Source organism: Jaculus jaculus, chromosome 13 (genome assembly GCF_020740685.1).
Source record: "Jaculus jaculus isolate mJacJac1 chromosome 13, mJacJac1.mat.Y.cur, whole genome shotgun sequence".
NCBI classification, from domain to species: Eukaryota; Metazoa; Chordata; class Mammalia; order Rodentia; family Dipodidae; genus Jaculus; species Jaculus jaculus.
In genome coordinates this window covers 1,044,555-1,067,767 of record NC_059114.1, presented here as the reverse complement: position 1 = coordinate 1,067,767, position 23,213 = coordinate 1,044,555, and the positions used below count along the sequence as shown (strand labels likewise).

Sequence of the window (23,213 nt, the reverse complement as noted above, 5' to 3'; positions counted from 1 at the left end):
CCCAGGCTGACCTGGAATTCACTATGTAGTATCAGGGTGGTCTCAAACTCATGGTGATCCTCTTACTTCGGCCTCCCCAGTGCTGCCAGTGCTGAGATTAAAGGTGTGTGCCACCATGCCCAGTTGGTTTATTCTTTTAGTGTCTCCCCAACTGTTCCAGGAAACCCTTTGGTTGGTGCAGGGCCTGGATAGGGTATCCTGGTGGGGTTGTGTGCATTGCTGTATGAGCTATGGGTTTCCTTATAGCTCTTTGACTCTATCTGTCCTGGTGTAAGTATAAATCTATTGCAGAGGGAGAAGTTCATGTGAGGAACGTTTCTGGCCTGTCCCTCAAACAAGTGTTCCATGAACAGTCCTAAGAGCTGTTTTGCTAAGTTCCTGCCATCACATATTGAAGCACAATCGGAGGGTGGGGTCAGTTTCCAATATACCTCAAAGAGAAACCAGCTTGCTGGATGGCTAAAGAAGGGAGTCAAGGATGAAAGCTGTAGTAGTCAGAGGTCTGGCTACCATGGTGCTGTCACTTGGTATGTTACTAGCTTCAACAGAGTGCCCAGCTACCTCTATCTGAAACAATGAAAATGGTAGTCAAAATAGGCCCAGGAAGTTGCCAGAGTCCATATATGGGCTCCACATGCCAAGGCTGCATGGAGTTTGAGTGGTAGTCACAGCATACAGGAGGAGGCTGCAGCCAGTACCAAAGGGATTCAGAGCTCAGCTAGTCACTCATAGCCCTATCAGTTCCACCTGGCTCTCCAAGACACCTGCAGGACACTCATGCCCACTTTCCTGCCAGTCTTAGCAGGTCTCCTGCTTGGGCAAATGGCCACATCTGCGCCTGTATAGAGGTGATGCAAGCAACAGAGCAGTTGTTCTCCATGGCTCCAGACTTGGTGGCTTTCCTGCAGTCACTGTCAAGTGTGGGCAGAACACAGTGCACTTCAGACATGTACAAAATGAAGGGGGAAGAAGAACTCTCATAGATTCCCATGGGCATAGAAAACCTCTGACTTTGTTTCACCAGCAAAAGGCCCCAGGCTTTTTGTTCCAGAGAACACACCAATAAAAGCATTTTAATGGTTCATTGTTTCAAAAACAGCTACTATGATGTGTCTGCATCAAACTGAAGCCAGGGTGAGGGAAGACTGGGTGTCATACAAAATAGGCAGCCAATGCTGACATCTTGTCCTTTGGCCGCCTGGGATTAGGCTTCCCTGGGGGCCTCCGGCCCCGGGCCCGCCCACGGCCCTGCCTCCTCCCAGGCCCACCTCTGTGCATGGGGTGACAGGAGGCTGCATGCTTCAACTCCACTAGCTCCTGGAAAACAGGGTCGCAGAAGACACAACCTGTGTGTTGGGTCTCATCACCAAGGAGAGGGGACTTGGCCTTATTGAAGTCCACATCAAGCAGGGCAGCCTCACAGGTACTACAGGTTTCCGCAGACACCCGCACACGGTGGGCATTCTCAAAGCAGTGTGCCACCACGTTGCACTTGTTGCAGGCCACCTTCCACTTGGGGCCAGAGGTGGGATCCAGCACCAGGACCCCGTTCTCACACTCTACACACTGGCCAATGCCTAGCATGCTCAAAGAGTGTTGGCAGGTGGGGTGTGTGCACTCATTGCAGCCCATACCTGGGGGAAGAGGAGTCCCATGACACACATCTGTGTTGTTCTCCACTTCCACCTGGTCTCAGAAATCCCTGTCTCAGCATCAAGTGGTACTTTCAGCCTGCTTTGGGGGATCTTCTTGATCACACTAGCCTGGGCTCTTTAAGTCGCCACCACCTGTTCTCTGCTGATCTAAAATCTCTCATATTCGATGTGTCCTGGCAGAGTCCAGCTGACTGCCACCCTCCCTCACTTTGCTTCTGTAGCTTATTACAGGCCGCTCTACGAGGCCCTCATGCCACCTAGCACTTGTCTTCTGCTCTGGAAGGGCAGGCTGGACAGAGATTTCAACCATAAGGGTTCTTTCCAAATGTCATGAACAATACAGGTGCTGGATCGTGATACCTGAGTAGATGGGGTGTGACCATCAGAACCAGGTGAGTGTAGTGGGCACCGGGTCTTGTAGACTCCTGGCTTGGCACTTCTGCCAAACCTGAACACATGCTCTTTTTCTAGTGACAAAAATAGCAGTGGGTGATGGCTGAGGGTGCCTTGCTTGCTAGGTGGCCCTATCTGGTGCTGCTTCTCACTTCTCACAGGACATGGGGATCATAGCTCAGCCCTAACTTAGGAAGATAGGCTAGCTGATGCCTGAGCAGTGTCTCAAGTATTCCCTGGGGTCCTTGTCTTAGCACTAGTGAGTATGAGAAGAATAGGATGAGGGATCCCCTTTAGGTGACAAACGTGAGACTGGAGGCAATGAGGCTGGGAGAGGATTCGGGGCCAGGTGACACACTCACCTTTCTTCATGTCTCGGAATGGGGGGTGGTTGTAGCAATAGGGACATAGTGGGTAGCTCTTGCCCCTGGAGCCTGAAGACCACAGAACCAGTTCAAAGTCATCCAGAGGGCAGCGCAGCTCCTTGTACAGCTTGATGGTGCCATTCTGGGGGAGGGTGTAGGTCTCATCGCAGTGGGAGCAGTGAAGGCGGCTTGGCTTGGCCTACAACAGCAGCGAGAATGGACATGAAGACTATTTGGTCTAGCTCTCCTGCCTACCCTCTTCCCCCTGTAACACAGAATAGGTAATGCAAAATACCTAACACATCACATAGAATGTGGAACTCATTGCCAGACAAGGACCTCTCAATTCCTGGTATGAGGCTCAGCACACTTGTCCCCACAACAAAGGCAGAGACTTCTAAAATCCATCATGCCAGCAATATCCACAAGAATAAGAAAAACTTGGTGGTAGGAAAAAAATGGACCATATGTAGATGTAGTCTGGTGGTTTGTGTGTTCTTAGTGCTGATTCTGGCCTTTCAGTCATTCAAGGGGACGTGATTTGCTTGAGGCAGAACATAAAAGTCAGGAAGGGTGGCCTCGGCCCTTTCCACCTACACACCTGGATATACTTCATGAACCGGTGACACTTCCCACAGCGTGAAAGGGGCTTGCCTGTGGCAGCCAGTGGTGAAAAGGACACCTCCATCAACTCGTCCATGCCTGAGAACAAGCAAAATGTCTGAGAATCATATCCCTCCTGGTCTCTAGCAGCCATTCTTCCAACAGGTGGTTCACTGGCACTGGGTAGTCTGAGGGAGAAACTCTCACACATGGTCAAGTATCCAAGGGTAACCATGTCCCTGCCAGTGACAGAGTGCAGAGTTGTAGCTCTGCTTGTCAGTGCAAGTGTTCTTGATTGTTCATTTACCTGCTCTTGAGAATAGCTAATGAGGAGACATTGCCACTGTGGCCTGGGAAGGCCCTGACCCTGAGACCTTGGACTGGGTCTCGGAAAGCATGTGGGGAGGCAGGGAAGAGGCAGCCTTACCAGCAATGGAGTCAACGAAGTAGTGGAACTTCCTCTTGAAGATGTCCAGGGTGTGTGCCAGAACCTGGCGGTAGTCGGCCTTACCCTGGGCAATCAGGCTCAGCTGCTTCTCTACTGCGCTGCGGATGGTGGGGAGCACCAGCTCTGCATCTGTGAGCGGGTAGGCACATGCGGCTGCGGCACTGGAACCCAGAGCTCCGCCACGTCCCCAGGCAGGGTGAGAACTACTGCGCTACTACCCTGCTCATGCTTTCACCTCTGACTAAACCTCCCCATCTCCCCTGGGCTGCTTGTTCAGAGTTGGAGGGCACCAGATGGTTCCTACTGTGCCAGACTTTGCAGTTCTGAGTGAGAAAGTCTTGTGTGGAGAAATCTTGTGCAGAATGGCTAGAGATGTCCTGTGTCTAGGACATCACAGATATGTTTTTGGATGTCTTTGGACCATGTTGTGGTTTGATAATGTAAAATATCCCTCACAGGCACATGTGTTTGAACATTTGGTCCCCAAATGTCAGTGGCACTGTTTGGGAAGGCTGTAGAACCTTCAAGAGGTGGAGCTTAGCTGGATGAAGTGGGTCACTGGGGGCGGATCTTAAAGAAGTTTATAGCCAGCCCCACTTCCTGCTCATCTACTTCCTGCTTGGTTGAAATGGGATGAGCCAGCCTGCCATGTCTTTCCTCTCCATGAAACATTCCCTTAAAATGAAGTCGTCCCCCCCCCCCCGCAAAAAAAAAAAAAAATCCTTTCTTTCTTTGTTTTTGGTCAGGCATTATATCCCAGCAATGAGAAAGTAACCAATACTGGCCTGGAGTTAACTTGAGGGGGGCAGAGCTGGCAGGTACCACAGGAGGAACTCAGGCTAGGACGACAGTAAGAGCCCTCTGTTTCTCTGTTGGAGCCATTACACATGTGTTCTTTCATCAGATGTGCCCCGGGCAGCACTTCTACAGGGCTAGGGCTACCTACCTGTGGCAGCAGAGCCATAGCCTAGGGAAAAGTTGAGAAGCCCAACAAACCTAGGAAGCAGGGTGAGGGACTCACCAATCTTGTAGTAGCCATGCACCAGCACAATGCCAAGGTTGGTGGGCTTGAGCCTGCGGCCATTCTCCACAGTAACATAGTTGCGCTGACAGATATTGTTGATGTGCACAGGAATACTGGCATCCGTCCCTGGAATGCACAGCATAGCCTTGGGTCTTCCTCAGCCTGCCCCACAAGATGCCCTGGGCTGGCAATACTAGTTTCACCCTACCTGTCACAGGGACCTTGCTCTCAGTCCCTCCTAGCTATACACAGTAGCGAGGGAGGGCTGTCTCACAAAGCTAGCCTCATTTTGGCCACTAGGTCTACATCACTATCTTATGCATGGCTGCTTTGACCCATGATGAAGAAAGGATTCCTAAGACAGAGAAGGACTGTCCTTGCATGGCACCCCAGAAACCTTTCACACACTGCCTTGGGGATCCAAGGATGGCCCTCATGGAGCTGGAGCACTCGCTCTCAGGGACACAGACTCAGAAAGGTTAAGGGACTCTGCCAAAGTCACAGAACATTTTCTGTTATTGGCACCTCTTAGCTGAAAACTATGATACAGTAGCCAGGACCTTACACCCTCCAAGGAAAGATGACAAAGCCAATGACGAACCAGGCTGGTTTCACCCATTTCCTATGTCCCACCTCCTCCTCCTCTCTGGGGTGTCTCATAATCATTAAGGCAGATTTCCCACTCTAGGAACACAGCTTACTGCACCTTGAAGAGCCTTTTCTGCCAAGAGAAGCAGAAAAGTGAGGCACTCTGAATGTGGGTTGTTGGCCAGAGGGGTGGAAACTTATGAACACTGCATACTTGCTAGTGCTGGTAGAGACACACATCTTTCCAGTACACTTTGAACAAGTTCCACATGGGAAGCAACTGGGATTGGAGCCTAAAGAGGCTGCTAAGGTCCCACAGCTCAAGCCAAAATCAGGAGCTGGGGCCCACAGTGATATGTAATGCTGCAGTGTGGAGCTCTAGGTTCCTGGGTGGCTATTCTAGTCAGGCCTTTTTTAAAAAAAATTTGAAAAAAAATTTATTTTTATTATTTATTTGAAAGTGGGTGGGGGGAGATGGGCATGCCAGGATTTTCACCTGCTACAAGTGAACTCCAGATGCATGTGCCAACTTGTCCATCTATGTGGATCCTGGGGAACTGAACCTGGGTCCTTTGGCTTTAAAGGCAAGTGCCCCAAATGCCAAGCCATCTCTCCAGCCCCCAGACCCTTTTTTATTTTTATTATTTTTTTTGAGGTAGGGTTTCACTCTAGCCCAGGCTGACCTGGAATTCACTATGTAGTCTCAAGGAGGCCTGGAACTCTTGGTGATCCTACTACTTCTGCCTCCCAAGTGCTGGGATTAAAGGCGTGCACCACCACGCCCTGCTTCCCAAGTACTTTTTATATTGCTCTGTGGACCTCAGCCAACAGGGCTGACTTCATCCATTTTCCTGTTCAGGAAGTCACATGACAGCTCTATCTTCACTGTCCCAAACTGAAGCTAGTGTTAAGTCACTGGGTCCAGACAGCTGTCTCATGCACGGTTACCAAAAGTCAAGACGTAGAAAGGGATCTTAGCCAGAGTAGGGCTGTCCCATAGATGGGAAGGGGAAAAACAATCTGGCAAGCAGCACTTACTCCACAACAGCCTAAGGCTACTGTCAGAACCCACAGTAGGCTTTGGGAGAAGCAGGTCCAGACTTCAGTTCCAGGACAGGACTTCCTGGATGTGTGGTCTGGAGATTTGACCCATGAATCCTGATCCCTTTGGCATTCTGGATCCACCCCGAGCTCAGTGGGCACTAGTCAGTGTGTGCTTCACAGGAAAGGTCAAATCCTATCAGGATGTTTTGCACAGTGGGCCTGCCCAGATCTATGGGTCTCACATGGGGACACCAGTTACCAGACATAGGTCAGTGGACCAGCCACATATGTACAGGGTTTCTGGGCACCTTTGTAAGCATTACCTCCTGACCAGGCTCTTGAACCCTGGATCTGGAGTGTGGACAGGCACACCTACCAATGCCATGCTTTTCCATGAGTGTGATGAGCTCGGCCTCCGTCAGATAGTCAGGTGGGCTTGTCTGTTTCTCCAGCATCTTTACCTCGCCCACATTGAAGATGTCACCCTGCTGGCAGGTGGGCAGGCTCTCTTCTAAGGGTATACTCTGCCAGGGCATGATCTCTGTGAAACCTAGAGAGACAGCACTGTCACTTGGAGCCCCCACCTTGGGCTTCCCAATCCAACATCTGTCTGTAGAAATGAGGACAGAGGGAGCCCCTAGGACTGGCTGTTTTACCTGAGGAGATGACAGTCTTCCCGGAGCAGGTAAAGAGCTCAGGGCCAATCCTAAAGGAGATGGTGCTCTGGAGGTACTTGCAGTCATGACTCAGTGTAGCAATGAAGTGCCTGGTGATGTACTCATAGAGCCGCCATGCGTCACCCCCTGTAAAGGACCAAATGTCACCCAGGTACCTGGCCAGCTTCTCTAAGGAGCCCAAGCAGCCTGATAAAGGTACATGTGTTTATGCACACATGTGGTTCTAGTTAATAAACCCAGCGCCTTAAGCACATGCCCCAGTGGTGCTGTTCTACTGAGCTATAATATCCCAAAGGAAAACACAAGCAAGAGAAGGCTGCTGCTGCCTGGGCAGCCTTGTCACAGCATGCTTCAGTGGACTGCTCTCTCAGGTCCATTTGTCCTCCCACCATCTAGTAACATACCACCCTTGCTTCATACCAAAATGTGCAGTGGCTCCTGCTTCCACTGACATTGTTCTCTCTTCCCTACAGGCCTTCTTTTGACCCATGGGTCACCACCACAAGGGCCAGGTAAAAAACAAAGTCTACCTTTGGGCTCTGTCACCGCTTTATTCCCTCAAAACAAGACTGCCCGAACATTGCCTCTTCCTCACCACCTACCACCACTCACTTTTTTTTTTCTTTTTAAATTTAAGAAAGAGAACGAGGTAGGTAGAAAGAGAGAGGAAGAGAAAGAGAATGGACATGGCAAGGCCTTCAGCCACTGTGAATAAACTCCAGATGCGTGCACCCTCTTGTGCACGTGTGAAACTGCATGCTTGTGCCATTGCATCTGGCTTACATGGGACCTGGAGTTTTAAACATGAGTATGTAGGCTTCGCAAACAAACACCTTACCTGCTATGCCATCTCTTCAGCCTTTTTTTTCTTTTTAGGTAGGGTCTCAATCTAGCCTAGGCTGATCTGGAATTCACTATGTAGTCTCAGGCTGCCCTCGACCTCCCAGTGATCCTCCCGAGTGCTAGAATTAAATGTGTGCACCACCATGCCCAGCCATCACTCACTTTCATCCCAAACCTATAGGAATGAATGCCTCCCTAAGCCAGGAATGGAGATGGAAGAGTGGAAAGCCTGGCTTTAGAAGCTTATTCTCCCCACACTGGAAGCACTGGAAGCTAGAGGCGTATGTGAGGACAGTGGCAAGAGGAGCATCTAATACCTAATTCAGCCTCTGTGGCAGACCTCATCGGCGTGATAGGAGGGTGGTCACCAGCATCATGGCCTTTCCGTGGGCGGTTGATGCCTTCTGCTAATAACCGCTTCACCTGAGAGGAAGCAAAGCAGAATTGAGGGGGGTGAAGTAGCTACTTCCCAGTGGTCCTAGCTTTGACCAAAGTTCCTGAGTCTGTCCCAAAACCTCAGCAGCAGGGTCATACAGGGGCAAGGCCCACTCTGCTCACCGTGTCTGCCCAATAGGGGTGGTTGGCCTGCTGTCGTAGAGAACCTTTCAGGTCAAAGTTTTCAGGGTAGTGGGTGGTCTCTGTCCGTGGGTAGCTGATGTAGCCCTGTGTGTACAATCGCTCGGCTGTTTGCATGGCGTGCTGTGGTCCCATGCCTGTCAAAGACAGGAGGCTCAGGGGCTTAGCAGGTGGCCAGGGACCTGTTCAGAGGCATGGGAACCCCTGATCCACCCATAATCCAGCACTTCCTGGGAAGAAGAATGGCTCTGGAGGAGGGCAAGTATGGCTAGGGCTCAGAGGTACTGGCTAGGTGGACATTCAAGCCACAAAGCCTGTCCAAAGCTGAGGTCCTGAACCTGTAAGGGTGGTTTCAGGACAGGGAGATGCCACTCACTCTTCTCCACAGTGCCGTTTCCAGTGCTCACAACGATGATGATGACACAGCCCTCAGAGTCCCTTTCCCTGTACTGTGGCCATGGAACAATGACCAGACCTGAGCTGCTGGGCCTGCTAAGACTACACCACACCCTCAGTTCTCTGTCCTCATGGCACTCTGGGACAATGGAGGGCTTGTCCTGTTGCTCCCTGACCAGCTGGCACTCAACTAGCAATCATTTGACCACACTGTTGCACCCTGACCCTAAGGACAAGCTTTAGAGGTTACTGTCTGAGGCTAATAGCCCAACCTTCTCACAGCTAAGGAAGCAAGACTCAGAAAGATGATGCTTGCTGAGTGTGGTAGCACACGCCTTTAATCCCAGGACCCGGGAGGCAGATGTAGGAGGATTGCCACTCTGAGACTACATAGAAAGATGATGCTTACATCAGCCTATAACTCAGAGACAGAGTTCCCATCTGTGTCTAGATGGCTAAGCAACTTGCTTATACCAGCCAAAGGTACACAGGGATTCTTGGGTAGTAGCCATTGTTACTATTGCTTTTGTTAAAATGTGACATTTTACATCAGTTAATCTGTATAGCAACCCAAAGAAACAGGTAATATCATTTTCTCATTGAAGCTCAGGACAAGAAAGGCAGTGACCAGTTCGGCTCTGGAGTGGAACCTCCAGGTGGAATGCTCTGGGGTTAACCCAATGACCCAGGGACATGTGTGGGTCCCATCCTGAGGGAAGATACTGTTTGATCCCAGCAGAGGCTGCTAAGATATTAAATACTAGGAGGTGGTCCATACTTTTCCCAAATAAATTCAAAGAGGCTGTTGAGTTTCAACCAACAATCCTACAGAATGGCACTTGTTCTTACTTCAGAACTTAGAGAAATGAAACCCACAGGGGGCTCAGAGCCCCTCCCCCCCAAGACTCAGACATCATAGCACAAGTGGTGCTTGGCATGGGTATCGGCAATGCTCTGCATCAGGATTGGAAAGGACTGCTATATGACTGCCTCAAGGTATCCTCTTTTAGGGAACTGCCCCTACATACCCAGAGCTGAGCTGGCCACACGCAGCATCTCCACAGTGTTCAGAGCCAGTGGCCTTTGCTTGGCCTTTTCTTTCCTGCTTGTGGCTTCCACCTGAAGAAAGGACAGAGTGGGGGCTAGAGAGATGGCTTAGCAGTTAAGGCACTTGCCTGCAAAGCCAAAGAACCCAGGTTCGACTCCCCAGGATCCATGTAAGCCAGATGTACAAGGGGGCGCATGCATTTGGAGTTCATTTGCAGTAGCTAGAGGCCCTGGCGTGCTGATTTCCCCCCTCCACCTGCCTATTTCTGTATTTCTCTCTCTAATAAATAAATTTAAAAAAAGAGAGACAGTGGCTTTTAGGAGGGAGAAGAGGTTATAACAGAATTAAGATGTGTGGGATAAAGGTCTGGGTTCATTAATTTGATCCCCCTCTTTTGAAATTCACTTTCCCCAGCAGACTGAAGACTGGATTAAATATATGTTTAGTATCAAGAAAGCAAAAAAAAAAAAGCAGAAAAAAAAACACCCCAAAACATTCTTTTCTTAGGTAAGAGAAAACCCAGAGAAATAGGGAAGAATTGAGGAAGGGGCTATAGATGCAAACCCCATGGAAGTTAACGTTGGCCAGGCTGGGAAGTAATCTGTGGCCGCGTCAGGGCAATGGCTGCTGCTATGAGGACTGTCAACTCTGCCGCTAGCACAGCATGTCTTCCTATTGTTCTTTTTAAAATGTTGTTTATGTACTTGAGAGAGAGAGAGAGAGAGAGAGAAAGAGAGGGAGGGAGGGAGAGGGGGAGAGAGAGGGGGGAGGGGAGGAGAGAGAGAGGAAGGAAGAGACAGAATGAGTGTGCCAGGGCCTTTAGCCAATGCAAATAAACTCCAGATGTGTGTGCCACTGTGTGCATCTGGCTTGCGTGGGTACTAGGGAATCAAACCTGGGTCCGTAGGCTTCACAGGCAAGTGCCTTAACTGCTAAGCCATATCTCCTGCCCTCTTTCTCTTTTGCAAGGGAAGCTGCATCAGAATTTTTATATGAAATCTTACAGGTTTTAAATGGTAATCATTTAGAAATTTTTGTAAATACTACATTGGTTAAATGGAAGACACCTGTGGCAATGCTTGGCTTTGGCCAGCAAACTGGTAAAGAAATGACTGTTCTACCTATTGGAAAAACAATGAATAAGCCAGGTGTGGTGGCACATGCCTTTAATCCCAGCACTTGGGAGGAAGAGGGGGGAGTATCACTGTGAGTTCGAAGCCACCCTGAGACTACATAGTGAATTCCCGGTCAGCCTGGGCTAAAGTAAGCCCTACCTCAAACAAACAGACAGACAGATAGACAAACAAAAAAGCCTTTAATCTCAGCACTTGGGAGGCTGAGGTAGGAGGATGACTGGGCTGGACTGAAACCTTACCTCCAAAAAACAAAACAAATAACATTTTCAAATAATTTAGCCCAGCCCCTAGGATAGCACATTCTGGACTTCAGACCAACAAAAGTGGGTGCTGATGATCAGGACATTTGTGTATGGAGGTTGGAGTCACTTGGGGTGAGGTCTGCTGATAAGGGTATCAGCATGGAGGAGCTTCACAAGAAGTTCCAAATGTGGGAGTCAACTGAAGCCTGGACAAAACAGCACCTCAGCAAGGTAGGAGAGGACAAGTAGAAGGGACCTGCAGGCCAGGAAGCACCTCAGGGATGGACCACGGCAGCCTCTGCTGCAATGGCAACAGACCTGGCCCTGCCCTATGCAGCCCATCTTTACCAAAATGTGTGATTCTCCTCCTACGAGTCAAGAAGCTGGTCCTGAAGCCAGGTGTGGTGACGCACGCCTTTAATCCCAGCACTTGGGAGGCAGAGGTAGGAGGATCATCGTGAGTTCAAGGCCACCACATACAGAGTGAATTCCAGGTCAGCCTGGGCTAGCGTGAGACCTTACCTCGAAAAACCAAAAAAGAAGCTTGTCCTGATTCAGAAAGTCCCCCCATGCGCAAGTCAGCACTGTGAGGTGTGAAAGCTGAGTGAATAGGGCCTCAGAGCACAGCGGCGCACTACTCTCTGTGGGAGCCATGTGCACACAGATCTCTGCAGCTGGCAGCTTCCAGTACTGGACAAAAGGCACAACTGTGAAATGGACTCCTGCCAAAGGATAAACCCCATTTCTGGATCTGGTGGAAGACACAGTGCTTTGTAGCTGCTGCACTGGGGAAAGTATCTTAGAAATTTACATGTAAGAAACCACTCCTCTGCGCAGCGCCACAGTGATTCCTGTCATAGGTTTCTACGGCCACTTCACACAGGTCAGATAGGATACATGTGAGCTAAGCAGCACACCTGGGCCTCCTTCTCCAGCTTTGTCACGTTTAAAAACATCTGTGCGATCTCCCGGTCGAACACTCTCACGCGGTCCCAGTCTAAGAGGAGAGACCCCTCTTTACCAGTGTGAACCTGTTGGAGGGACCAAAGGTGAGTGAGTGCTGGGGAAGAAGAAACAGAGCCACTTCAGGGAGCAGAGCTAATGTCTCCTCCTGAACTTGTTGAGCTGTGGATCTGTGAGCTCCAACCTAGCTTTCCTCATCCCTGAAAGAAGTCAAGAAAGTGGCTGAAGTTGAGGCTGGGCCCTTAAGGAGCATCTGAGCAGAGTTCTGCCTCTCACTCCACCCTGCCCCCCAGTACCTGGACAGCCAATTAGTATCCCCCTACTCTCAAGCCCAGTCCCTGGTCATCCATACCAACTCTGTGCTGTGTTTTATATCTTATGCTGTGCTTCAGAGGAATTGTTTGTTTTTTGAGGCAGGGTCTCACTCTAGCCCAGGCTGACCTGGAATTCACTATGTAGTCTCAGGTTGGCCTTGAACTCATGGCGATCCTCCTACCTCTGTCTCCCGAGTGCTGGGATTAAAGGTGCGTGCCACTACGCCTGGCTTGCTTCAGCTTTTAAGTGAAGGGTTCTGAAGACTTCAATAGTTGAAGGCCTATGGCTTCAAGCTAGTACTTCCACTTGATTATGACAGCTACTGTCCTACAAAAGGTGACCTCCCCTTGCACTGACAGAGTGGAGCTCATTCCCATTTATCCAAAGTCAATGCACCCAGGCCTAGCTCTACTGCTCCCATGAAGGCTGGGGCCCCTTTTCCTGGGTACAATGCACACTTGTACTCTTAGAATGAGGCCTGCAGGATGCTGCTGCTGAAGAAGGAAAACGCTGAGTCATGTCATGCCCTAACCCTGGAGCAGTGATACAGCAGCAATGCAGAAGGGAAGAGAACCTTAGCCTGTAGCACCCAGTAGGTCTCTGGTTTGAAGGACTGGATTTTGTCATGTCTCTCCACACAGAATCCCAGGGTAGGAGTCTGACATGGCCCAAAGGAGATGAGAGAGCTGTCTAAATCACCGTATTTCCCCTGAAAATACTTCGTTTGAAACCTAGAAGGAGCAGGGTATGGGAAGAGAAAGACAGCTGGTCAAAAATTCATTCTAGACAAGCCACATGTGAGTCAAGCCTAGGCTTAGGGTGTGTGCAGCGAGGTCAACAAGCAGCTGCTCCTTACTTCAGTGTAAGAGGCAGAGGGCACGGGGCTATCATAAGATGAACGATGTGTGTGGGATGGAGGAGAGGGTTCCAAACAGCTTGGGCAAGGATGCCCTTCTGTCATAGTCCACCCACTGTCCTCAGGACCCCAAATGCTAACAAACAGACTCTATCAACTTCTGGCCCATGTGATCTACATCTGTAAATATCATTTTCTTCAGAGTCTTAAATGGGGGCTGGAGAAATGGCTTAGTGGTTAAGGCATTTGCCTGCAAAGCCAAAGGACCTAGTTTGATTCCCCAGGATCCACGAAAGCCAGATGCACAAGGGGCACATGCATCTGGAGTTCACTTGCAAGTGGCTAGAAGCCCTGGTGTGCCCATTTTCTCTCTGTCTCTCTTCTCTCTCTCTCTGTTTGCAAATAAATAAATAAATTTAAAAATGGGAGCATCTTTTGTTTATGTGGGCTCACAGAGAACCAGGGGCCACAAGGGGGTCCAGGAAAGGCAGTGTTCAGGCTAATAGGTGAGTGTTGGGGACAGGGGCACCTGGTGAATGCACAGCCAATACGCAGATCAAGCTCCTGGCGGGCATCCACTGACAGCGCCTCATTGTGATCTGGCTCGCCCAAGTGGGCCATGGCATTACAGATGTCTGTGTCAGTGATGGAGCTGAACCTGGCACGGAACACTGTCTTCTCACCACCATGGGCCTTGTTCATGACAGGCAAAACAGCATCAAGGACCTGTATGGAAGGGATAGGATGACTGACCTAGGCCCACCTCCTCCCAGGGTTAACTTTTCCCCACCTCTGAGCTCTGACAGACCCTCCTTCATCCCTCTACCCTTCCAGAAGCCTCTGTCTTTCCATACATCCCTTGCCATCTGGCTCTTTCCTCTGTACTGCACATCTATTCAGACACCACCCCTCTTACTGCTTGCCTGAACTGCCACCCTTGCCCTTCTCTTTTGCTCTCACCACACTCAACCAACAAATGCTAGTGGCAAGCATGAGAGGGACCACATGGCTCAGATTTCTTGTTTTTGCCCTCTTCCCTACATCTGGGAGCAGGGGATGCTTGGAAAGTGGGGAAAATCTTTACATGACTAGAAAAAAGACGGGGAAGAAAAAGGAGAGGAAGGGGAAATGAATAAGAATGAAAAGACCATGGGTGGGCCTGGTATATGGATGGGGTCTGGGTATGGTGGGAAATCCTAGAGTTGAGACTCACTAAGGCTTTGGACAGTCACTATAGAAGCCAGGGCATGTAGTATCCTTATGGGAAAACTACAGCTTTGGTTCTGAAAGAAGGAAGGCCCCATGAGCTGGCATCATTTCTACTCCCAGAGGTAAAGGCCCCCTGTAGGGTAATCCCTGTGAAATTGGAGAGGGCAGGAGAGGGAGAGAACATCTGGGAAGTGACAGAGTGAACTCAAGTTGGCTGAGGGAGCTGGGTGAGAATTCTGGGTGCCCAGAGCACCTATCTCATGGGAGTCAACTCTTGCACTATGGCATGTCAGGCCTCAGGTGAGGGCTGTGGCCCAAGGACACAGCAGAGCCACAGCCTGAAGGGTACCAGTGAGACTAACAGGTACAACCAGTAGCAGTAATGTGCCATGGCCAAGGGCACATGGGCAAACTCCACCTGCCTCCCTGCAAACAGGGCTTCTTGAGAGGAGGGTGCATGGAGCTAGGAAGTAAGGAGGCCTGGGAAAGTAGTATGGTTCCAAGGTGATCAACCACATCAACTGAAGGTCCCTAACAGGCACAAAGCTTGGTCCAAGATTCCCAAGTACTAAAAACTGTATCCACGTAGAAAATTCTGCTACTTGTATCATGTCTCCAGAAAGTGAAGTGAAAATCATTCTTGGGTCTATGCATTTTAAAGTATCTACAGAGTTTCCAAAATAAAGGGAATAGAGGAAGACATCTTTCAAAGCTGCTATACTCCATATCTTAGCCCTGGAATGGTGTGACAGTGTCAGGTCAGGGTGGATGGCAGAAAGGCCCACACAGAACCAGATGCTACACACTATACACTCACCTCAAAGCAGATGTTTTCCCCTTCTTTATCACAGTCCAGCCACAGCACAATGTAGTCACAGCCTCTGCCCTCCACCTGCCACACAGTACACATTAACTTGCATCCCTTCTGGTGACAGGCAGTGGAGCTAGGCCCTGAGCCTTGGGTAGAGGGACTAAGCCCTAGGTTGAGCAAGAAGACGGATGCAGTGAAGCTGGCTTAGCTGCTCAGAAAGCACTTGGGCTCAGAATTACTATACTTGGACTGGAGATGGATTAGCAGTTAAGATGCTTGCAAAGCCAAAGGACTCAGGTGCAATTACTCAGGACCCATGTAAAGCTGATGTACAAGGTGGTGCATGCAACTCGCTAGAGGCCCTGGCACGCCCATCATGGGTACTGGGGAATTGAACCCAGGTCATTAGGCTACTGAGCAATCTCTCCAGCCCTTCCAGTTTTTCTTAATATGTGTATATTTGCCTTAAAATTGGGAAAAGCCCTCAGCCAAACAAGCAGAATGTCTGTTGGTGGCCAGGACATGAAAAGCAGGGAGTGCTCACAGAAAGGTGGGCCCAGGGCTGCCAATAAAGACCTCTGTATCACAAATGAGTGTGAGGAGCTGGAGAAATGGCTTAGCAGTTAAGCAACTTGCTTGAGAGGCCTACAAACCCAGGTTCAATTCTCCAGGTCCCACGTAAGCCAGATGCACAAGGTAGCACACGCATCTGGAGTATGTTTGCAGTGGCTAAAGTCCCTGGCATGCCCATTCTCTCTCTCTTTCTTTCCCTCTCTCTGTCTCTAATAAATAACTAAAAGTAAAATCCTTAAAAAAAAAAAAGGTGTGAGGACTCACATAATGGTGAGCCAAGACAGCTGTGGCCACCTGCAGTGCGGGGACTGGGGAGGTCTCCTCAATGGCTTATGCCCCACTCCTTGGTGGCTTAAGCCCCAAGCATTTGGGAACTGGGAAGGCCTCCTTGGTGGCTTATGTCCCACGCACCTGTAGGAACTTGGTCATGCTCAGCTTGGGGTTAGCTTCCTTTTTCTCCGTTGGAGCTTGGCTGAATAGCTCTGCAGGGTCCACTTTGTCCCATTTGTTGTATTTTCCTGCAATCCATATCCATGGAGACATTGAATTACACTTCACAGCTCACAAAGTTTTGTTTCTCTGACTTTCGTAACCCTAGCAAAATGGCAAGACAGCATCAAGCAGGAATAAATGGACACCTCACCCAGGGGCCCTGAGTCACTAACCACCCCAAGATTTGTTGGAAGTAGACGCTAGCTGGATCCTGGGCAGTGCTGTGCAGGGCTCTCTTCAGTAAGACTGACGCAAAAGGGATGGAGTCTCACCCAGGAAATCCAGGGTCATCACATGACCACAGACAGATGTCATCTTGAAGGAGACAGGCTGGCCAGCGAAGGTCCCTGCATATTCATGGACTGAGCATGCCCCATTCAGCCCTTTGTGAGAGGACATGTTCCCTGGGAGGTGGGGGGGGGGGGAGAAGCATGCACACAGCTGTGAGGCCGAGATTAGATACAAATGTTCTCCCTCCACTTCCCGAAGTCTCAGCCCATGGGTGATATGAGTGCAGAGGATGTAAGTGCAGCCACATCAAGAGCTCAGCAGGCAAAGGCAAATATTCAGTGATGACCATGCTCATGATATGATCCTGTTGACTCCCTTTCCAGGATTGCTTGTGATCAATGCCCATAACTGGTCCAGTGAACCTTTCACTTTGATCTCGGAGGCCCTGGCCCTGGCCCTCCATGAATGAAAGTAAATACATCCCAGGTAACTGCCACTGAAATGCTTCGTGAAAGCCTGCTGACTGGAAATGAATCTATCCCAGCAGGGTGATGGTGCACTTGGGAAATAAGATGTCCTAAAAAGCACAAAAGGGGAGTAGGGTAGGTGGCCTAGCAGTTAAGAGCACATAAGCATGAAGACCTGAGACCTACTAAGTCTGATTCTCCAGCATACATGTAAACAGCTGAGGCTGGCACACATGCCTATAACCCCAGTCCTGTTATGAGCAAAGACCAAAGAAATTTCTCCCCTGCCTCCACAGGAAAAGAGCATCTTCACCACACACACACACACACACACACACACACACACACACACACACACACGTACGTGTATACTTACACATACATAATACACACACATTAAAAATAAAGATACAAATGACTATATTTATAAATCAAAGCAAGAAAGTGGCTTAGTGTTTATTTTTCCTACCTCGAGAGAGGATTCTAGCAATGGACTGTGCCAGAGAGGGCTTCTCTGCCACCATGAGCACCGTCTTCATTTCTGCACCAGGCAGCCAGGGCCTTCAACTCTCACCCAGACCAAGGACAACAGTAACAGAAAAGCTCAGGCACAACTCCTCTGAAGATTAACACAACTGTCAATGTGGGCTCCTAAAAGGGGGGAAAAAAGACACTCAGAAAATAGCAATGTTTCCAACAGACCTATGCTATAAACAAGACTCACTTTTCTTTCTTTTTGTTGGGGGAGAGGGTAATTCAACTGAGACGGGGTCTCACTCTGGCCCAGGTTGACATGGAACTCACTCTGTAGCCCCATGGAGATTCTACATCAGCTAAAGATATGTGCCACCACAAGCAGCAATCCCTTTCCTTTTTTTTTTTTTTTTTTTTTTTTTGCTTTTTTGAGGTAGGGTCTCACTCTGGTCCAGGCTGACCTGGACCTAACTATGTAGTTTCAGGGTGGCCTCGAACTCATGGTGATCCTTCTACCTCTGCCTCCCGAGTGCTGGGATTAAAGGCGTGCGCCACCACGCCCGGCCCTTTCCTTTTTTTTTTTGAGACAGGGTTTATTGTCCACTGTTCTTTTTGCAAGATTCCAAGAAATTCTGCTTCCTTTCTCGCTGTTGTAGGCACAATGGAATTATAGAAGCCCACCACAACTTCCAGCTTTTATGTGGGATCTGAACTCAAGTAGTCAGAATAACATGGGTAGTAATTTATCCACTGAACCATCATCCCTGCTTTGTAGTTTTTGTTTTTGTTGTTGTTGTTTTTCGAGGCAGGGTCTTACTCTAGCTCAGGCTGACCTGGAATTCACTATGTAGTCTCAAGGTGGCCTCGAACTAACAGTGATCCCCTACCTCTGCTGGGATTAAAGGTGTGCGTCACCACGCCCACCTCCTATGCTATAGTTTTAACTACAGTTGATTTTCTCTAATTAATGTTGACGCCTCTACATTTTGTATTAAGGCACATCTTCCATTCCAAAATAGAAGTCAATGAGAATACCTGAATACAACTGCTTATAGACATTTATACATCATTTCCACAATTTTGACTTACAAACATTATTCATGTAAGTTTTTTTTATTGTTGTTGTTTTGAGACATGGTCTCACCAGGCATGGTGGCACACACCTTTTTTTTTCCTACCCAAATTTTTTTTAATTACTAATTTATTTCAGAGCAACAGACAGACAGAGAGAGAAAGAAGCAGAGAGAAAATGGGCATGCCAAGGCGTCCAGCCACTGCAAAAGAACTCCAGATGTGTGTGCCCCCTTATGCATCTGGCTAACGTGGGTCCTGGGGAATCGAACCTTGAACCAGGGTTCTTAGGCTTCACAGCAAGTGCTTAACCGCTAAGCCATCTCTGCAGCCCCATTTTTTTTTTTTATTAACAACTTCCATGATTATAAACAATATCCCATGGTAATACCTTCTCTCCCCACACTTTCCCCTTTGAAACTCCATTCTCCATCATATCCCCTACCCATCTCAATCAGTTTTTTAATTTTGATGTCATGATCATTTTCTCCTATTATGATGGTCTTGCATAGGTAGTGTCAGGCACTATGAGGTCATGGATATCCAGGCCATTTTGTGTCTGGGGGGAACACATTGTAAGGAGTCCTACCCTTCCTTTGGTTCTTACATTCTTTCTGCCACCTCTTCTGCAATAGACCCTGAACCTTGGAATGTGTGGAACACAACTTTTAATCCCAGCATTTAGGAGGAAGAGGTAGGACTGCTGTAAGTCTGAGGCAGTCTGAAACCATATAGTAAATTCCACTAGGTCAGCCCAGGCTAGAGAGACCTACCTCAAAAAACTAAAAAGAAAGACATGGTCTTGTGTTGCCCAGGTTGGCCTCAAATTTCTGTACAATGGCCAATGGCCTTAAACTCTTTTTTTAATCTTTTTTTTTAAAGTTTTTTTTTCTGATTTATTTTTTACTTATTTGCTAGAGAGAGAGAGAGAGAGAGAGAGAGAATGGGTGTTCCAGGGCCTCTAGCCACTGCAAATGAACTCCAGATGCATACACCACCAGGTGCATCTGGCTTATGTGGGACCTGGAGAATTGAACCTGAATCCTTAGGCTTCACAGGCAAGTGCCTTAACCACTAAGCCATCTCTCCAGCCCTTTATCTTTTTTAAAAAAAATATTATTTATTTATTTTAAAGAGAGAAAGAGGTAGAGAGAATGGGCACGCCAGGGCCTCCAACCACTGCAAACAAACTCCAGATGCATACGACCCTTGTGCATCAGGCTGACGTGGGTTCTGGGGAATCGAACCAAGGTCCTTTGGCTTTGCAGACAAGTGCCTTAACCACTAAGCCATCTCTCCAGCCCCCTTCCCCCACCCCAAGGTAGGGTCTCACTGCATCACAGGCCTACCTGGAATTCACTCTGTAGCCTCAGGGTGGTCTCGAACTTACAGTAATCCTCCTACTTCTGCTTATAGGGTGCTTGGGATTAAAGGCGTGAGCCACCATGCCTAGCTAAGCTCATTTTTTTAAAAAAATTATTATTTGAGGATTGGAGAGAAGGCTTAGTGGTTAAGGTGCTTGCCTGCAAATCCTAAGCACCCAGGTTCGATTCCCCAGCATCCATGTGAAGCCAGATGCACAAGGTGGCTCAAGCCTCTGGAGTTTGTTTGCAGTGGCTAGAGGCTCTGGTGTGCCAATACTATCTCTCATAAATAAATAAATATTATTTGAGAAAGACTGGGCCTTACATTCTTGATCTTCTCAGCTCCATCTTACAAGTACTGGGATTATAGGTTTGTATTTATTTGTTTTTTTTTTTTTGTTTTTTTTTTGGTTTTTCGAGGTAGGGTCTCACTCTGGTCCAGGCTGACCTGGAATTAACTCTGTAGTCTCAGGGTGGCCTTGAACTCATGGCAATCCTCCTACCTCTGCCTCCCGAGTGCTGGGATTAAAGGCGTGCGCCACCACGCCCGGCTTATTTGTTTTTGTTTTTAATTTTTTGAGGTAGGGTCTGGCTCTAACCCAGGCTGACCTGGAATTCACTATGTAGTCTCAGAGTGGCCTCGAATGCATAGTGATCCTCTACCTCTGCCTCCCGAGTGTTGGGATTAAAGGAGTGTGCCACCATGCCTGGTGATAGGATAAATTTTTATCTATTTAAAACTTTGCATGCATATGTGTGGTGTGTGTGTTGGGGTATCTGTGTAGAGGCCAGAGAACAATTTCAGGTATTATCCTCAGGAATATTATCTACTTTTTTTTTTTTGCCACAAGGTGTCATGTATTCCAGCTGATCTTGAACTCACTGGCTATGTGTTCAAGGATGATCTTGAACTTCTGATCTTCCTACCTCCACTTCCTGAGTGCTGGTATTGTAAGAATACATTACCACATCCAGTTTATGTGGTGCTAGGAATCAAACTGGGGCCTTCATGAATGGTAAGGCACTCTAACTGCTGAGTCACATGCTCAGCTCCCATCTCAGTCTCTCAATGTCCTGGAGGTCATAAATTAAGCTTAGATTAGCTCCAGGGATCCTCTTGTCTCCACCTCCTTGGCACTGAAATTACAGGTACACAGGACCACACCTGGCATCAAACCCATATCCTAATGCTTGGGAGGCAAGTACTTTATCCACCAAGTTATCTCTCTAACTCTAGTTTCAACATTTTTAAAGCTTAAGTATGTTAAATAGGCTGTTTAATGGTAACCTACATAATACATCAAGTTCAATCTTGTTGCCAAAGCTGAGAGTGCAGTTTGTCTTATTCCTAAGAGGTAGATAAGCAATGGCTAATCAGATGTTGACTGCAAACATTCCAAATTGGGCCTGTAATTAGGAAGAAAGAGGATAAATTAGAGGTAGGAACAGGTACTCTGTTAATACCTTGTCAACTCTCATCAGCAAAGCCACCATCGTTATGTAGCCTTTAAAAGACATTGTAAATATGGAAATACCCTTTTATCTTGTCTTATGAACCAGCGGATTTAGGAGGTCTAGCAGGGAGTTGAGAAGCACAGAGTCCTAGGATTTACCATGTCAGTGACTTCTCTAAACACCTCTAGAACCTGGAAAACAAATGCTGTATTTAAGCGTCTTCTATTAGACGTGCTACAGCTCTAATACTACCAATTCTATACGACAAGCAGTTGGGTTTTTAAATTTTTATTTTATTTATTTGAGAGAGAAAAAAATGGGTGCACCAAGGCCTTCAGGCCTGCAAACAAACTCCCAATGCATGTGCCATCTTGTGCATCTGGCTTATGTGGGTCCTGGGGAATTGAACCTGTGTCCTTTGGCTTTGCAGGCAAGCACCTTAACCACTAAGCCATTTCTTCAGCCTAGGCGTCAATTTTTTTTTGAGGAAGGGTCTCACTCTAGCCCAGGCTGACCTGGAATTCACTATGTAGACTCAGGGTTGCCTTAAACTCATGGTCATCCTCCTACCTCTGCTGGGATTAAAGGTGTGCGCCACTAGGCCTGGCTCCCAGACGTGTAGATTTTAAAGCCGAAGTAACCTGGCTCAGAACCATTCAGACTAGTTACAGCTGACCTTGGGAAAGTGGATTTCTTTGCCTCCTTGGCTATCAAGCCCAAGTTGCTGTGACCTCTCACAGCCCCGATCCCAAAGGCAGAAGGGACCCAAGGAAAGAAGACGAGACCACTGTCTTTTCGTTCACTTCTGAGGTTGCTGTCTTGGGATGCTAACTCATTTGCTGACAAAGTTTTCTCCCTAATCTACGGACGGAAGCAGCGGTAGCATTAAGATGGAGAGAGGCCCACGAAGTAGCAAGTTGGATGGATCCTTTGGCGTAGACCTGTGCGGCCCTGGGCTTCTGCCAGCTGCACAGCCTCCCAAGAGCTCAGTTGCCCTACCTGTGAGACTGGGAAACGCCTTACCTGACAGCCGTAGCGAACGCGGGAGGGAGAATGCGCGGCACGCGCTCCCCACCACGCACGAGCTATGCGCGGGCCCACAGCCACCCCAAGCCCGCAGCCTTCGGGGGGAGCGCGGAACCAGGCAAAAGCCCTCCCCCGTGCCCCGGCCGGGGACCTGAGCGCAGGTACCATTCCGGTAACGCCCGGGAAGAGCCCGCGCCTTCCGCTTCCTAAAGCAGTCTGACGCTCCCCAAGCTCACCCGCACCTCGGAGGCAACTATCGTTCAGGACAGGGTCTCGGTGCGGCTATCCGCAACCCCACTTCCGGTCCTGCTGCCTGTGGCGTCCCCTCTTCTGCTCTGTGTGTTTGCAAGTTCCGGGGCTGGTTGAGTTCCGCACGCAGGACCAGCTCTGGTCATTTCTCGCTATGGCCTGCTGGGTTGCTACTCTGCCAGAGCACCCGGCTTGGTGCCACAGGAGTCCCCATGCCTACGCTCTGCCCCCCTCTTAAGTTTATTTTTTTTGCTCGTTAGTTCATTCATTCATTCATGAGACAGCTGTTTTGTATTTTTTTTTTTTTTTTTTAATGGAAGTGGGAGAATGAATGACTGACTGTACGCAGGCCAGGACCTTCCACCGCTGCAAACGAACTCCAGATGAATGCACCACTTTGTGCATCTGGCTTTACTTGTGTACCGGGGTCTCTAACCAAGGCCTTCAGGCTTTGCAAGAAAGTGCCTTTAACTGCTGTGCTCTCTCTCCAGCTGCACCTCTCTCTTGCAGCCCAAAGTGGTCCCCCAAATCTCCTCCAGCAAGGACAGTAATGACGATTATCATTACTAAGATTATGAAAACTGGTATGAAAACACAGATGCTAGTAATCATTCAAAAA

At 48.8% G+C, this 23,213-nt stretch overlaps 1 protein-coding gene across 8 annotated transcripts; it reads right to left on the bottom strand.

Moving 5' to 3' along the window:
* Window positions 1–1,065: 1,065 nt before the first annotated feature.
* On the bottom strand, window positions 1,066–22,622 carry Top3b (DNA topoisomerase III beta). 8 transcript variants are annotated; one of them, XM_045132765.1, is made up of 19 exons: window positions 22,582–22,622; window positions 21,157–21,271; window positions 17,425–17,606; window positions 16,530–16,661; window positions 16,177–16,283; window positions 15,199–15,273; window positions 13,702–13,898; window positions 12,891–13,047; window positions 11,956–12,069; window positions 9,641–9,731; window positions 8,199–8,353; window positions 7,958–8,063; window positions 6,777–6,923; window positions 6,497–6,670; window positions 4,486–4,614; window positions 3,444–3,593; window positions 3,015–3,115; window positions 2,411–2,612; window positions 1,066–1,634 (listed from the first exon to the last, which is right to left on the bottom strand). In XM_045132765.1, the coding sequence occupies exons 3-19, from the start codon at window positions 17,492–17,494 to the stop codon at window positions 1,153–1,155; spliced, it is 2,589 nt and encodes an 862-aa protein (XP_044988700.1). In that variant the 5' UTR covers window positions 17,495–17,606; window positions 21,157–21,271; window positions 22,582–22,622; the 3' UTR covers window positions 1,066–1,152. The 8 variants fall into 8 exon arrangements, with proteins under 8 accessions (XP_044988700.1, XP_044988701.1, XP_044988699.1 ...); XM_045132766.1 differs by having other exon boundaries at window positions 22,588–22,621; XM_045132764.1 differs by lacking the exon at window positions 22,582–22,622 and adding an exon at window positions 22,343–22,547.
* Window positions 22,623–23,213: the final 591 nt, after the last annotated feature.

Coding starts and splice junctions, on each gene's coding strand:
- Top3b (XM_045132765.1), bottom strand. CDS start 17,494: ATGAAGACGGTGCTCATGGTGGCAGAGAAGCCCTCTCTGGCACAGTCC. Junction 2,613..3,014: donor GGTTCATGAAGTATATCCAG/GTGTGTAGGTGG, acceptor CTGCTGTTGTAG/GCCAAGCCAAGCCGCCTTCA. Junction 1,635..2,410: donor ATTCCGAGACATGAAGAAAG/GTGAGTGTGTCA, acceptor CTCTTCCCCCAG/GTATGGGCTGCAATGAGTGC.